At 36.4% G+C, this 17,167-nt stretch overlaps 1 protein-coding gene across 1 annotated transcript in view; it reads right to left on the bottom strand.

Moving 5' to 3' along the window:
* The window catches only part of LOC124167096 (protein ANTAGONIST OF LIKE HETEROCHROMATIN PROTEIN 1-like), a 50,619-nt gene that overhangs the window by 19,523 nt on the left and 13,929 nt on the right, over window positions 1–17,167 (bottom strand). The window contains exons 3-5 of the mRNA XM_046544886.1: window positions 15,583–15,665; window positions 3,739–3,952; window positions 1,271–1,448 (exon numbers count right to left, since the gene is read on the bottom strand). Coding sequence (XP_046400842.1) covers window positions 1,271–1,448; window positions 3,739–3,952; window positions 15,583–15,665 — 475 coding nt within the window. The remainder of the gene's footprint in view (window positions 1–1,270; window positions 1,449–3,738; window positions 3,953–15,582; window positions 15,666–17,167) is intronic.

Here is a 17,167-nt window from a genome sequence, read left to right as displayed (position 1 = left end):
TGACGTATATAGGGCGATGCGTGTATTTCTTACGGGGACCTAATACAAAAAGATATAAATTCATATTGATATATCTTCGTTAGGAAACAATACTCATCTAAATAATATATGTATACGCATAATTCATTTCTTCCCTTACATATTTTTATAATTTTTATCCCCGTAACTATGTAAATAGGTCTGAAAAATGTCTCAATCGAATGCAACCTTTTATCGATCATAACTTCGACTGTAATCGCTCGATTCGCTTGATTTAACTTTTGTCGAAGAAAAGACATTAAGAGTAGTATTATATATGACTTTCACATTCATGCCTTGATTTAGAAAAAAAGTTATTAGCGATTTAAGCGTAACCAAGGAGATTGGTATCGATATAACTCGCACATGAATCGATCGAGCGAAATGGTCATCATTGCAAAAGTTGACCATTTTGATAAAAGTATTACTCTGAAAATTTCATTTCTCTAGCTTAAACGGTTGCTAAGATATTCAAGATTGCATGCTCCACAAAAAAATGGCGACAATGATTTTTCGCGTGCAGGACATTTTTCGGAATTTAATTATGAATAACCCAAGAGGGATACGGAGAAAGTGAGCTCAAACGTGAGGGTTCGGAGAACCCTCTAACGGTTTTTCCTAAAGAGTCCAAATTTTCATATGGCACATGTCTCAAGGCTGAAATCCGAGTTTGAAAATTCGCCCATCACGACAATGTTAAATCGAAATCGTTTATTCCTCGGAATTGTTTCGACGTACGAAAATTTTAAGATAGCCAAAAAATTAACCAAAGAATTATCTAACTTTTTGGCAAAGGAATTTGTCGTGCGATTATTGCAAGTTGGTCAAAAAAATTCCTAAAGTTTTCCCATAAGAAAAGCATTGAGAGCATTCAAACAGTAATAAAAAATACTAAATATCAATTCGTCGCTATGGCAACCACACCAAAAAATCGACCAAAAAATCTAGTCTATGTCCATTGAATATCATGTTCCTCGGAAAATTAAAAGTACAAAATAAAAGCGAAAAAGTTGTAGTCCCATAAGGCTCCCATGTTAATTCAAGTCGATATATCTCGAAAACTAATCGACTTTTTCAACTTTTCAGATTTTTCCTCCCGATGAATATTTTTTTACTTTTACGTCCAATATTCCAAATACCCACACCTATCACAGTTTTGGCTACTAATTTGTGTCAATCACCCAATCAATGAATTACTTTCCAGCTTTAAACAAGCAAGAAATAGTAGGTTATTATCTACATAGGCTCTTTAACCAATATTCATGCTACATATGTATATTACCAGCTGAACATTTATGGAATGATAACCATGCCTATTAACGTAAAGGTGTTCAGGATATACTTCATCATTTACATGCGGAGCCTTGATCTTCACGTGCGTGCAATCAATTGCACCGAGAATACCGGGGAAATTCTTTTCCTCCAAAAATCTGAAATTTAGACTTAGTTAGATTTAGTTAGGAATATCATCAATAATTATGTCCAACGTTGAATACTCATTCAACCTGGAATATATCTTAATGAAATAATTTGTTTACCGTGCTTTTATCCTTCTCTGCTTATCAATATTAATTGGGAATGCAACCCATTTGTGAAGTAAATGTTCATTCACCGTATCAGTTATATCCTTAATTATTCGACTTACATTCTTTTGGCTTACATTCAAAAATAAATTTAATCCAACTGGCCTTTGATAGCTGCCACAGGCAAAAAAATGCAATGCTGTAACAACCTGCATTCAAGAAAAATAGGTTTTTTTATCGTAGTTTCCATAGTAAGAGAAACGTAGTAATCGTTGACAAGAAAAGGTTAAATATACGGCTAACAATTTTGCAATAATAACAAGTTCACTTTCTTTAGTAGGACTCATTTTACTGATGGTAAAAAAATGAAATTAGTCCATGCCTACAGGTAAATACCTTTATTTCAATAGGAATGCATGATCTTCGTGAAGAATGCATGTAAGGCCTTAGCTCTTCCACTAAACCCAAAGTTGCCTCTTGATTAAGGCGAAATATTTGAACAAAATAATCTTCGGGAAGATCGTATGGATTTTGCCGGTCCCTTAGATATCTATCTCGCCTATACAAACGCCTTTCCTCTTCATAAGCTCCCCTCATCAAAATAACACGTCTCAAGGCCGCCATACTGGTGTAAACAAACAATATGATTTAACTTCGTTAGGCTATGAACGAATGCTCTTCGTTTTTCGTTGCGTAAACGAAGGAATACATTCGATGAAAAACTTTCGTTGGCAACGAAAGTGTTCAAAACTTGCGCGTTTGGGATAACGAACAAATGACAACGAATGAGTTCGTCATAACGACGGATTTTATTCGTTGAGGCGTAACGAAGGATTCAAGACTCAGGCCACAGGTGAGAATGCTGGGCGAACTACTTCAGAATGTGGCGGTGACGGTAAAAAATTTCAATGCCCTACCGCGTATCAGCTAATTAGCTGCCTCCTTCACCTAACACTGCCGCGCATGGATTGATGTTTGTTCAGTATTGCTAGAAATTGACGTCCCGGACTCCCGATGGAATAGCCAGATTTCGCAGCATAAATACGCAGGCAAGACATATGACTGTCGCTAAGCGCAATAAATTTTAAACTACGATCATTCACGAAAGCATCGAAAAAATTACCAAGGTGGTAGCAAGAAAGTGCTACACCAGGAAATATGGGAATAAAATAATAGCGAAAATTGTGTATTTGATTTATTTCAAGCCGCGGAAAATTCTTGAAATATTTTAATTTTAGAAGCGGAAGTAGCATGCGGTTGAGTAATTCTGTCTCCATGGATGAAAGTGAAGTTAGTTGAAATATTTCCGTCAGCAAGTGATTATAGGCTGCGCTGGTCGCCTCTTTTATTAACTGAACATAGTGTGTAGGCACTTACAAGAAAATAAAGCCATCAGTAAAAGAAAGCTAGTGCTATCGAGCGATTTTGACCATGATTCAAGAGAAAACGATGTGTTCTGTCTTCATTTACCGTCACTTAATATTATTAGGATAGTTGGATGCCCTAACTAATGGTTAACGTGAACATTATTAAAGGTGTTTAAGAAAAAAATAAGCGTGAAACATTTATCGCTGAAAATGTCATTCCATGTAGGTAATCGCGGCTGCATTAATGGTCTCTAGTTGTCTCAGTACGATTTGCGGAGGTAGTTAGGCCGTCTCGGGGCTGTCTTGTTGGTACGATATATGGAGGTTTTACGAGATAAAGAGGTTCACTATATAGAGGTTTGCCTATAAATTTACATGTAAATCTGACGGGACCAGAGGATTGGTACGAAGTATGGAGGTTTACGATGTAAAGAGGTTCACTACATAGAGGTTTTACTGTATATAAGAGCGGAGGGGTTGGAGAACAAGGTGATGTCTTTGCCAAATTCGACCCAGAAATATGAATGCGAAATATCAAACCAAGTCATCGCACAAATTCAATAAAGCTGAATAGGTTTTGCAGATTGCTACGTGGAACAAAAGCAGACTTTTTTCAGGCGTTTCATCATCAAATTCACAGAGTATTCTGGAAAGACAAAAAGGCCCACATGATTCCACGACATCACAGCTTCACAGGTAAACAGACATCCTCAGCGGAGGGAAAGATCTAAGAAACACTCACGAATTGGACGAGAGAAAATTTAGAATTCCTTCCACCTCCAATTCGAAGTTTTTTTCCACAAGAGGAGAATTTCAGTCCATGACTTTACCTGTGCGGTTTGACGGCACTGTGGCTCTTTGCGTGCTGGGTCAGGTCACTTGCCTTGACGTACCGTCGTCCGCAATTGCCACACGCAAAGGGGAGCTCCCCCGAGTGGTGCGTCCTTACGTGGCACAACAGCTGATTGCTCTTGCCAAATCCCTTGCCGGAGTGCGAGCACACGCAATGTCTGCCACTATCCCCATCCGCCAAATCCCCGAGCCCTGTTCTCAGAAGACAATGAACGCACATCAAAGAAGAGTGAAGAAACAGGCCAAACTCCAATACAAGCATACCAACATAGTATGTATAAATGTAACATACACTAACTCAAAGTACATCTTTCAAAGTGTACAACCAAATCAGAACATGTACACGCACAAACAAAGCACATGCAAGTCAAAGAAATTTTACAACAATCCCGGTTGATGCCACGTTGTTACTGCGATGGATTAGAATTTTAACACACCGAAAATTACTCATATACTCTTAAATAATATTATATTTATGTATTTACAAGGACAAGGAAGAGGTTAGCTAGCCCCTTTTCATGCAATTAGCCTTCATGCTCCAATTGATTCCACAGGATGTTCAACCAATCGAAGTAGAAAAATTCATGCATAGTTCCCAGTTTTCCAAGAAAAACTGAAAAAATTCCAGGCTAATCTTACGTTATTACTGTGATGGCTAAGAATGTTAAGACACTCCAAATCATTTCAATACTTCTAAATAATATTATATTTATGTGCATAAAAGGACAAGGATAGATTACTTAGCACACAATGCATTTAAAATTTAAATATATTCAATTCGAGACGCTATTTTGATCTAATAAGCCGATTTTGTTGTCACATGGAATTCTATTCCTTGTGTTTTTGAATGTTACATAAAGTCAAAGGGTGATAGACATTTCGAATCTGTTGCCTTGTCCGTCATTCCACATTTCGCTGCGGCAGTAGAAATTATACTTAGATTGTGCAATTAAAATTGAAACAAACATTTTCAGCCAGAAAAATTGAACAGGAAAAATTATATGTGAAATGAATTTGAAAAAAAATTTAATATTCCCGGTTAGAGCAAAAATTCATGAATACCGTATAAGCACGTGTAAGAGGCGCACCTTTTTTCCCCAGCAATTGCAGACGAAAATGGGGGTGCGCCTCTTACACAAACTTTGTATCTTCCCCTCCTCCCTTTCCCCGGTTGCTAGCCAAAGAGGAACTCAGTGGCCTTGGTTTCCAGCGTGAGTCAGTCATCTAAAAACCAAGGTCAAAAACAAGCGGGAGGCAGGGGAGTTTCTTCCTTCGTGACGTATTTTTACAATGCTCCTGTTTGCATTTTTTACTCGAAAGCGTCACATCGGTAGGTACCCCAGATGTGAACATGGAAAAGATCCCGTGGGGTTTTCCGCTCCGGAGGGCGCACTAAATTTACTGCTACGGGTGGGCATACCGCAGCATTTAGGGCCGTATTCTTAGTCGACCCTACAAATCCGTCCCTACATAACAAAAGGCCCCTACATGCGTTTCTCAGTCGACCCTACATAAGTGGTGGGGAGTAATTCTATCGTAAAATTCTCTGAGATGATGTAGATGATGGCGCAGTGGCAATTTTCCATTCTGGTGGCAAAATGGGAACTATCTATGAAACTGAAAAGACGTCTGATAATTTTCGGGCGTATTGTTAGGGCAACGGCTCAAGGTAAATAAACAATCGGTGTCGTGTCGGTACCTTAATTATCGCTACAAATACTCTCATATCGAGCCAAAAGTAGAACCTAATTGTCTTTAAATTACTTCAAAAGTGGTCTACGTACAAGATAGTAATAAGTATGGAGCAAATATGAGCATTGAAGTGGGAACTTACGTTGCATCATCAAGGTTCGTCATTCACTTTCACCTTACGTAGTTAAGTTTATTATGTGTCAAATAATGGCACGAAAATACATTCTCTATGGTTATACGTAAACGAAGTATTAGTTTCCCAAAAGTATACCAAGTGCCGAAAGTGAAAAATATTATATATTCGTAGAAACAAGATGATTTATACCGCTATATTGTTCTTTTTAGTTCAGTCAATTTTATAATTTATTTTACTTGGTGGTTATAAAGTGGTAGTATTATTACATTTCCGCTGTGTTACTGTACATTTTAAAATGGCTTGTGTGAGGTCGTCCCCCTTAATATCCATTGCAACGTAGATTCTTTAATCGAAGTGATCAGCAGACGACATTTGGCCGCCACGTTTTCGTAGGGTGTAGTGTTGGTTCGGGTGCCCTACATCAAGTAGGGCCCGTTTAGTTCCAAAAACGGCCATATGTAGGGCTTGACTTGGCGTATGTAGGGCGAGATCGGTTTATGTAGGGGCTGATGACGTATCCAGGGTTGGTTGACCCTACAGGGTCGACTAAGAATACAGCCCTTATACTGCAAATAGTACTCGCTTGTCAAACGTGGAGAAAAGTGCAGTTTTGAAGGACAATACTTGGACAATAGTCAACATCTGTCTTGCCGAGTAATTACCATTACGCTAGGGGCCTGCTTTCTCAAAAATCATCTTCATACAATATTATAAGGGTTATTGCGATTGAAAATTATATTGGAGTCAAAACCTGCTGTTTAAAAAATTCAAACGAGTGTGTACATTGTTTGACTGAATGGCGGATAGAAGAAATCTGAAATGTTTACAAGTGAAGAGCGTTGAAGGAGAGGTAGAGGGGAAGGAGCTCGCTCCCTCCGTCTTTCCTCCGCAACGAGGCTGAGGGCAAAGGAGAAAGGGAAGAACACGTCCGATCTTGCACGTGACGTCATTGTCTTCAAAGCGAAGGGGCAGCAATGTGATAAATGCAGTTTGAGTTGCCAGAAGTTTCCAGTCCGTCTTGTCTTGTTTGAATGCGCTCATGCTACGCTTGTTCCTTCCGAAATTTAGCTGTTTGGACTATTTTGAATATTAGTAGCCTTGTGGTAACTATAAATCTTTGAGTCAATCAATTAGAGCTTAAAAAACTTAAATTCTGTCAGATATGCGTCGCGTTAGATCTTTCTTTTTTTGAACTTTGTGTGTGCCTTACAATTATTGAAAGCTATTGAGATATCTTCGGGCTCACGAGGTGACTCACCTAGCGTTTGGCCTCCAGAAACTGAGAGATCGATGAAGGTCAGTTGGTGAGATGGGGAAGGGTTGAAGCAAGTTTCCATTGTTCCCACGTTACTTGATATTTTCCTTTGAGGCAAGTGATTTATGGTCCATGGGGTCTCGGAAAGGAAAAAAACATGATAGGCAGGGGCTGGTGGAGGGCCAGGGGTATTTTGTTAAATCTATGCCGTGGTTATTTTTTAACGGCGCTGAGATTCCCCCGATTGTTGTCCAATCTCTAGGGAAGATTCACACCATGTGCCTGTCGTGTTTTGATTTACAAATTTCCACGGCTGAAATTCTATTGCAATACTCCTACATGAGCTCTAAAGAAATTGCACCTGAGTAGGACAAATATCGTGGTGCAACGGCGTATATGAAGAGAGGATCGGAACTCTTTCTACTTCCTCTCAAGGGTCGTTGCATTCACGAAAGCAATGATTGAAAATTTAGGATTCAGATTCAATTTCTTTGACGAATTTGGATCCGAAGTACATTAAGGTGAAGGGCATTATTCGTGGATATTTGCATCTGAGTTATCTGATCCGACCATTCCTAGTAAGCATCAGAAGGTTAAGGCTACAAGTGAACACCTACTAATCTCCGAGCGCCATACATACCATGTAAATTTATCTGAAAAACGCCGCGTGTATTATTACTATTGAAAGTGGAAAATTTGATAACTGTCGAAAGTCCAGGCTTAAGTCTGCTACACCGCACGATAGGATAAAAAAAATGCCAAAAAGTTTTTTTTTTCTTTAGCTCCGATGCTCAAAATAGGAGTGCACCTCTTACACACCCTTATACAGTAATTCACGCATAATTCCAGGGACTTATAATTCAAGCATGATTCCTGATTTTCCTGTGGACACCCTGTTATCCCACGTCGTGGTGAAGGATATGCTAAAAATTCATGGACTAATATGGTGATTCTTATATACCACATCATGAGATAATATTTCAGTGTTACCTACTTAAGAATCATTACATCTCTAGGGAATGTTGTAGGATTTGATGGATAATGAAACAAGGCAATAAAGAGCTTCAATTATGGCATAGCACATTATGTTGAACACGTAATTATTGTAGAGAAAAATAAATACCACTAGAGGCTATCATAACTTGAATGTCGAATCACTATTTCAAATCATCAGCTGGTCGTGAACATACATGCATGAAATTTGACCATAACATCAAATAAGTTTCCCATTTGCTACATTTAATCATGATTGTAACATGTTTAAATACCATTTCTAATCTAGGAGTGTAGCTTACATTGATAGAATAGAATTTTAAGAACAAATTCTATTCTATCAATCTGTGTGATTTTTATGGACTTCCGGATCTAAAAGAGCTTCCTACTGATTCAAGTATTGAGCTTTTCAATTTTATTTAGTCTATTTACTCAGAAGCAAAACAACAACAATGAACATGTTATTTAAAGGAACAGTTGAAGCAATTTCATCTCCAAAGTGTACAACCAAATCAGAGCATAACTACACACACAACCAAAGCGCCTGTAAGTCGAAGAAATTTCACAACATTATCAGTTCTGATTGCGGCTAGTAAACGCTGGCCCACTCTCAAAATCACTGGCCCCTGATCCTGGATCTGACTAGGCTACTCGCTGGCAATATCAAAATTGCATCGTCTAGTTAGAAGCAGCTGCCGAACAGTGATTTCGTCTAATAGTGCACTTGGTTGTGCCTCCAAAGTGGACTGGAGCTCGTCTTCACCCACAGGTGACAAAAGCGACGAATTAGTGTGTGTGGTGTGTTTATCCTTTGATTATATGTCACGCAAAACATACGGGAGAATACTCAGCCTACACTGCAGGATGTGTGCGATATTTAACACTCATTAAAATCGAAGCGCAGAGACATTGTTTTTTTTTGTTATTTTTGTGAAAGCAGGACTTTCACGCTTTGAAGAATAATACAGTGAAACCTCTTTACATCGTAATGGAGGGGACCAAAATTTGGGCAATTTGATGAATGGAGGTTATCTATAGAGAAATTTTAGTGATAGGCACAATTTTTTCATATTCTTTGGAAATGAAAGGCATTACTATCTTTTAAACCATTACATACATGTGCCTTAAGTTGTCTGCATATTGTGATTAATACGTATCACGTAGCACTAATCAACAAACACTAACTATTTACGAACTCACAAAGCAATTTGAAATCTTCATGAAGTGCAACAAGTGTGAAGAAGATATTGTTGACGAGGAGTTCGTCAATTGTTACGGCTGCTCGTCAAGAATTCACTTCAACTGTGCCGGCATCAGAGAGTCGACATATAGGTCTATGTCCTCGAAGAAAAAAGAGGCTTGGAGATGTGTTACCTGTCGTTGTGCTGAGAATTCAAAGCAAAATGAGCAAAGCAGAAATCCACCAGCTGCATCCGTAGAGGCTCAGCCAGCTGAGGAACAACGAGAGAGCTGTTCCACTGATGCTGTTCTCACGAGGGAGGATGTACTACAAATTAAGAAGAGTCTTACCTTCCTCAGCCACGGCTATGATGAGTTTGTGAGTACCATAAATGCTTTTAAGAACACTGTGGGTGAGCTGAATAACACTATCAGTGACCTAAAAGAACAACTTAAACAGAAAGACACTCTTATTTGTGATCTCCAAAAGAAGGTTAACCGGTTGGAGCAAAAACAGCTAGAAAACCGCTTAGAAATTGTGGGTATTCCCTTGGGTGATAGTGATAGCAGTGAGCTCCTGACTGCTAAAGTTATCGATGTTGCCAAGGATGTTGGCGTTGTAATTGATAGCAGAACTATATCTGAGGTTTTCGTCCTTCCTAAGGCTAAAACAAAGCTACAAAAAATCGTTGTTGAGTTTAACAGCAAAGTTGTGAGGAAATCTCTTTTAATCAACAGAACCTCCTTGAACAGCCCTGAGAACAGGAAAAAGTACCCTAATGCAAAACTTTACATCAATGAAAGTCTAACTCCTTATCTCAAAAACTTGATGTGGCAAGTTAGGACTAGGGCTAAAGAACTTGATTTCAAATTTGTCTGGTATAGAAATGGTGGAATACTTGTCAAAAAAAACGAAACCAGCCGAATAATTAAAGTGGAAAATGAAAATGACCTATGTAAATTGATATAATATATATTTCAATTGATTATATTCCTGTTTCTTATTACTGATTTTGTTATTGTCATTAAGTATTTAACACTATAAGACACATTAAGTGTTCTATCTGTTTGCTGTTGAAATTGAAAGATCTTTTGGCATCATGGATCCATTGTCATCAATAGCTAGTGATGTTGAATGCAAATCCTATGAGAGCACTGGTGGTTTCTTGAATAATGTAAATTTGTTTAAAGGTTGTATTTTTTGTTCGTTGAATGTGAGGTCATTGAAGAAAGGTTGGGATGAAGTAAAAGTATTGCTCAATATGCTGAATAATAGGGGTCAGGTATTGGCATGTTTGTTGACTGAGGTCAATATAAAATCATCAGAAATGGGTCCTTACAACCTACTAGGTTTCAACTCTTTCCATAAACTGAGGGAAGAACGAAAGGGTGGAGGTATGATTGTCTTTCTGAGGGAGGTCTTGCCTGCAACGGTAGTTGATTTCGAGTTGGACGAATGCGAGTCATTGATCTTGAAAATGGTTTATGATTCTAACACAGTGTTATTAGTATGTGTTTACAGACCACCACATTGTAAGAAGAAGGATTTCCTCATTAGTCTGGAATCCTTCCTCGAAAGTAGATCAGAAAACCAGATTATATTGATTGGTGACTTTAATTTGAATCTAAAATCGAAAAAAGATACTAATGTGGACGCATACAAAAATTTACTTGCATCCAATGGGCTCACTGCTTGTATCACAAAAAGCACTAGAATAGAAATAAAAAAACGTAAAGTGACAGCTTCATGCTTGGATCACATTAACGTTAAAGGTTTCCACTCAAAACTTGATGGTTTCATTATCAAAACAAAAATATCTGATCACTTTCCTGTTGGTGTTTTCATACACACAGATAAGAGCTTACCTGAAGATAAGGTTATGGGACAATCTACTCATCTTTGCGACCGGAGGGTAACACAATTAATAAACAGAATAAACTGGTCGACACTACTTACACTCAATGATTCTGACAGCATTTATCAGCAACTGTGCGAAAAGTTAAATCATGTTTATTCATTATCTAAAATCAGGCAACGGGAAAATATCGGTAATAATACATTTAAACTTCCGTGGATGAATAATGCTATTTATTCAGAAATACAGATAAGAGACACACTATTCAAAAAATACAAATCCAATACAACAAACAAAGTGCACAGAAATAATTACAGAACCCAAAGAAATAAGGTAACTTCCTTGATAAGGCGATCTAAAATCTCTTATGTTCGCTCTAATCTCGAAAGGAACAAAGACGACATTAGGAAGACTTGGCTACTGATCAATAGCCTTAGGGGTGTCACCAGTAAGAAAAGCATTGATATGCAAATAAAATCAAATTTTAAGAATATTAATTTAAACTATGTCTGCGAATCCTTTGCATCTCAATTCACTAATGACATACAAAAAATACTGCCCCAATGCTCACAACACATTCTCAACCCTGGTGCTAAAAAAATAATTCCATCTACCTTTTTACTGTTGCCAGCAACTCCAGCTGATATCCAAAGTATATTACAGCAATCAAAAAATAAATGCCCAGGGCACGATAATATAAGAATGATCGATCTCAGTTGTAAACATGACATCATTGCTGCAACAACCCACTGGATAAACAAAAGCATAACTGAAGGTAAATTACATAACGATTTAAAGTTAGCGGTTATCAGACCGATATATAAACAAGGAAAGAAAAACGACACAAACAATTATCGTCCCATTTCTATTCTACCCTCCTTGGATAAAGTCATAGAAAGATATTTTGCGGTACAATTAATTAACTTCATAGAAAAATTCAACATTATCACTACACATCAATATGGGTACCAAAGAAATAAAAGTGCACGATCGCTTCTAGAGTACTTCAGTGAAGATGTACGGAAAAGCCTAAATAAGAACTGGTCCGTTCTCGCTGTATATATCGACTTCACTAAAGCTTTCGATACTATCGATATCAACATCCTTTTAAAAAAACTGGAACGATGTGGTATACGAGGAATACCGCTTACATGGTTAGAAAGCTATCTCACCAATAGGAAATTACTTGTAAAATTATTTGAACATAAGAGCACGATTAAATCTGTCACCTCTGGTGTGCCACAAGGCTCTATATTAGGGCCAATACTCTTCTGTATATATGTAAACGACATACCAGAATATATTAATCATTCTAAAATATATATGTATGCTGATGATATAGCGCTAGTTTCAATCAGCAAATCTTTTGAAATGGCTAAGGAAAAAATGCAACAGGATTTCTATGCGATACAGTGCTGGTGCCATGACAATAAATTAGTAATAAATGATAAGAAAACGGTAACCATGCAATTCCGAAATGCCAAGGCAACGAGAAAACTAATAAAATTAAGATTTCATACGCATTTATGCCTTCATACTGGTAACCCTGGCCATAAAAAGAGTAACTGTCATTTATATTCCTGTTCATTTATTTCCCAAGTCAACTCCTTTAGATATTTAGGATTGACCGTAGACGAAAATTTTGACTTCAGTGAGCATATTAATCACTTGTGTAATAGACTTAGATGTATTTTGTACCAACTATATTGTGTGAAATATACCTTACCAATTCAATTTAAAAAAATGTTGTACTTAAGTCTCGGTGAAGCAGTACTCAGATATGGTTTAACGATCTGGGGCTCCACAAATAAAACCCTGTTGAGAAAGGTGGAAAAAATCCAAAACAATATGGTATTACAATTGGATCCAAGAGAAAGAAATGTCTTTAAAATTTACAAAAATCTAAACATGCTTCCAATACGCGATTTATTACACTACATATTAATAACAGACAACTATTTTAACAATAGCTACAAAACTGTAAGAAATGTAACACACGATATAGGACTCCGAAGTACTAGAATATATAATGTACCTAGTTTCATCAACGCTCACGGGAAAAGAACCTTGGAACACGTAGTTCCTAAATTGTTTAATACGCTACCACAAAATTTGCAATCAATAGAAAATATTTCTCTACTAAAAACGCGTCTGAGACATTGGTTACTAGAGAAATATAATGATACCGATATATGAGAATTATGTTTGCTTATGTGATAATACATCTATTTCTTTGTCTTGTATGTATGTTAAAAATTTGTTATGTTATGTACACATGTTAAAAATTTAATGACATTATACTACTAAAAATGTTAAACATTGTTTTGTTAAAAACTAATCAAAATTTATGGTTTAAACATGTATAAAGAAAGATACATATATTTTGTCTTTATTTTGTCACATATATAATTTCTTTCTTCCAATACGAGAAATATCTCAAATGCAAACACGTTATATATTTTTAAAAAAATTTAATACATATATTCCTGTAATGTTAATGTGTATTTATGTATGTACTCTTGCTCCCTAATAATTTTATAATATGTTTTTGGCAATAGTGGAAACATTATTAGTGAGAATTCATGTTTGCTAATGTGATAATACATTTATTTTCTTTTTGCTTAAAGTTATAAGTTACTGTTACTACTCAGTTATATAAGTTTTATTATAATCTTTTCTGCTACCATTTCTAATCTCTGCCATTAAATTTCTTATATTATAAAAAAGTCTATTGTTAAAAAATTTTATTACATTATATTGCTAAAAATTTTAAAACATTGTTTTGTTAAAAATTAACCTAAATTTATGGTTTATACATGTATAAAGAAAGATACATATATTTTGTCTTTATTTTGTCATATATATTTTTTCTTTCTTCCAATACAAGAAATAACTCCAATGCAATCACGTTATATATCAAAAAAAAATATTTAATACATATATTCCTGTAATGTTAATGTGTATTTATGTATGTACTCTTGCTTCCTAATAATTTTATAATATGTTTTTGGTAATAGTGGAAACATTATGAGATACACAATTTTAAAAGACAATGTACGACCACGAATAAAAAAAAAACTAATAGGCACCTGCTGACAAGCCTTGAAAGGCTTAGCGGGACCTAGACTTTTTTTTCACATTGTATTTCTTGTAAATGACATTTCATCTTTGATTAATGTTATCAATTTTTGTAAAATTTCTAATCTCTGCAATAAATATTATTATTATTAAAAAAAAAAAAAAAAAAAAAAAAACATTTATGTGTTTAAATAAACATGCACGCATTAGTGAACATGCACTTATTATTTCATAATTACAGAAAGCGAGCGCTATCGCATGATTTGTACCATGACCAGAGAGAAAATGATGTGATCCCTTTAATTCAACAGTCACTTAAAATGATTTGGATCGTTGGATACCTTTTTTATTATTTACTGTCATGTATGCTCTCATATTGAACAAATTGGCCATAACTAATGGTTAATGTGAAAATTACAACATATTAAGGGTGTACGTATAAAAAAAGGTGAAACATTTATTGCTGAAAATTTCATACCATACACGTAATCACGGCTGCATTAATGGTCTCTAGTTTTCTCGGTACGATTTGCGGAGGTAGTTAGGCCATCTCGGGGGTGTCTCCTTGGTATGAGAAGTGGAGGTGTTATGAGAAAAAGAGTTTCACTACAAAGAGGTTTGCCTATAAATTTACATGTAAATCAGACGGGACTGTGGGGGTGGTATGAAGTATGGAGGTTTATGATGCAAAGAGGTTCACTACATAGAGGTTTTACTGTATTAATATTAAGTTAATTACATGGGCATAAACCATAAATCAAAATAATTACAACATCAGAATATGGTGATAATGAAAACAAATGATTCATTTTCCATTGTTGTACATATAATGCCATAGTATATTCACACATTTACTACAAACTAATGTGGTATCTGATAAAATTAAAATAGTATATTTTTAACGTGAATAGATAATCAAGTTAAAGTTATTAACGTACGCAAAATCTGACTTCATAATTCTCAATATTCTTGTTGCTACAGGGCTTCAAAGTTCGCCAAAATTACTTAATTCTTTAGCGCTATAAGAATACTCTGTGACTTTAATTTTAAGATTTCTTGGTGCGGAGTTGAGAATCCAAAAAATTGAAATGGAACATAAATTAAATCAAGGTTCTCGTTTGCTAGTAATCTAGAGCTTGGATAATAAATTGTACTGAGAAAAAGATACTAAGTGATACATAGGTTTTTCTAAAACTGGGACGAATAGTCTACAGGCACCACGTAAACGTTTTGTTTATTGGACTCTGACGTCACGCTTATTAGTTCCAACAACGCTTAGGCAACCCAACATATTCACAATCTCCAGTCTGACATTAAAACGGCAATATTTTCACCAAATTTGCATTTAAGACCCAGCATAGACCAATTTTCTATCCACTTCCTCAGTGTGTCATCAGTGGATACCGTGCCGTGACGTCATGCACAAGCACTCATGATGAAATTGTGTTTTCAGGCAGCTGATGAAGAGTTATTTCGAAAGACTCTTACCTCAGTTAAAAAACGTCATTCATCCACAAAATTTCCATTGAATACATAGAGTTATTTCTCTAGTACTTTAACAAAATCATGCATGTTCCCGATTGCAAGATTCTACCGGTCATTGGACCCCCTGTTCCCTGACAAATGCACTCACCGCTAACTCCTACGCTCCCGTCGTCTGCAAGACCACACTCCACTGAGAGGTAACCTGCAGGGGCATCGCCAAGGAACTCCCGTCTTCACTCCACTGCCGCTGTTTGGTTGAAGCAACGACTTCTCAACCTGCAGCCATGACAACCTAGAAAACAATGAGGAAATTCTTATTTTAGAGAAACTAGGCCAAAAACATCGCCACCAGCCAAAAATGCTTATTTTCTGATTTTATGTCTTTAAGAGATATCGTAAATATAGTACAGTGAGTCCTCGTTTAACGCCATCCAGTTTAACGTTGTCCAAAAATTGAAACCCTTCATCATTTAACGACGTTGTTGCTTCGCGATAACGTTGTTCAAATTATGCACGGGGAAAAAAAATTGAATGGCAATTAGGACAAAAGCGCATCTGATGCATAGTAAATATTACTATATTAATGAAATTGGTAATTTTCGTTTGACAGAAAAGGTTGGCGTGGGTAGCACATGTTGAATATGCATCTGGGCGAATAATTTTTGCCTCATTTACCCATTATCCGAACATTTTTCTGATTCCAATCGAAAAAAATGTCCACGAAGATGAGTGGCTATCCTGGAGGTTCTTCAGACGTGAAGAAAAAACGGTGACATTAGAACAAAAACTTGATATTATTAAAAGAATTGAAGAATTTAGCCTGAGGGAGGTTTATGTGAAACTAATACCGGGGGTCTGTGGGGGTTATAGAATTCCCACCAGGATAAGCGGTAGGTGCGATATTAATAAATTGCGGATTTATGTTCATTTTGTGGTGCTCAGGGGGGGGTCAGGAAGGCTGTCAATTTATATAATTTATTTGGACGGCATCTACATCCAAAACTAGTGAAAAGGCCTGGTTACACGGTACATTAGAATGTACAAGAAAATGTGAGAATGTCTGCATCCCAGGATGAACGCAAAAATGCACCGTGTAACCACTCAAAATGTAAGATGTATGAATTTCTGAATGCCTGTTCTAATTTCGTTCAGACAATCGTACAATTTGGACTCATAACAGAGTCACCTGCAGCTCGATTCTGTAAATGTCATACGGCCGTCTCAAGCGGATTTCGTCAATGTATTCACGGCTTTGACGCTGGAGTGATTCTGAAACTTTTTAGTGACATCACTCTCACAGCCGCGTCCGTGAAAGTATTCACGCCCAAGAGGGCCCGTGGTAGCTTCGTCGCGGCAATGCGCTCTAATTTTTCATTATGAATTTACGCTGTGATTGATAATTAATAGCACATTATTCATTAATTACGATGGTGGCTATTTCATATTGTCACTTGCCATAAGTAATATGTGTTGAAAACAAATAAAAGAAATGCGTAAAGTTAAATTTACATTCGCGTCCTATTTAAATTGATTGGCCTTCATTGCGATTGAAGTTGGTGGGAAGTTAAACCTTGCGCTGAGGGTTTGACAATTATCTTATATTTGTGCATCTTCTAGAATGTACAAGTAAAATACTCACACTTAATGTTCATAATAATTTGGAGTAGAACCAACGGTAAAAGTATTGTGCAGTATTGAATGTTAACAGATTTAATTAATATTTGTTTCGTAAG

Source organism: Ischnura elegans, chromosome 10 (assembly GCF_921293095.1).
Source record: "Ischnura elegans chromosome 10, ioIscEleg1.1, whole genome shotgun sequence".
Taxonomy (NCBI): Eukaryota; Metazoa; Arthropoda; class Insecta; order Odonata; family Coenagrionidae; genus Ischnura; species Ischnura elegans.
Note: the sequence above shows the minus strand (reverse complement) of the source record. Positions and strands in the feature narration are given on the sequence as shown.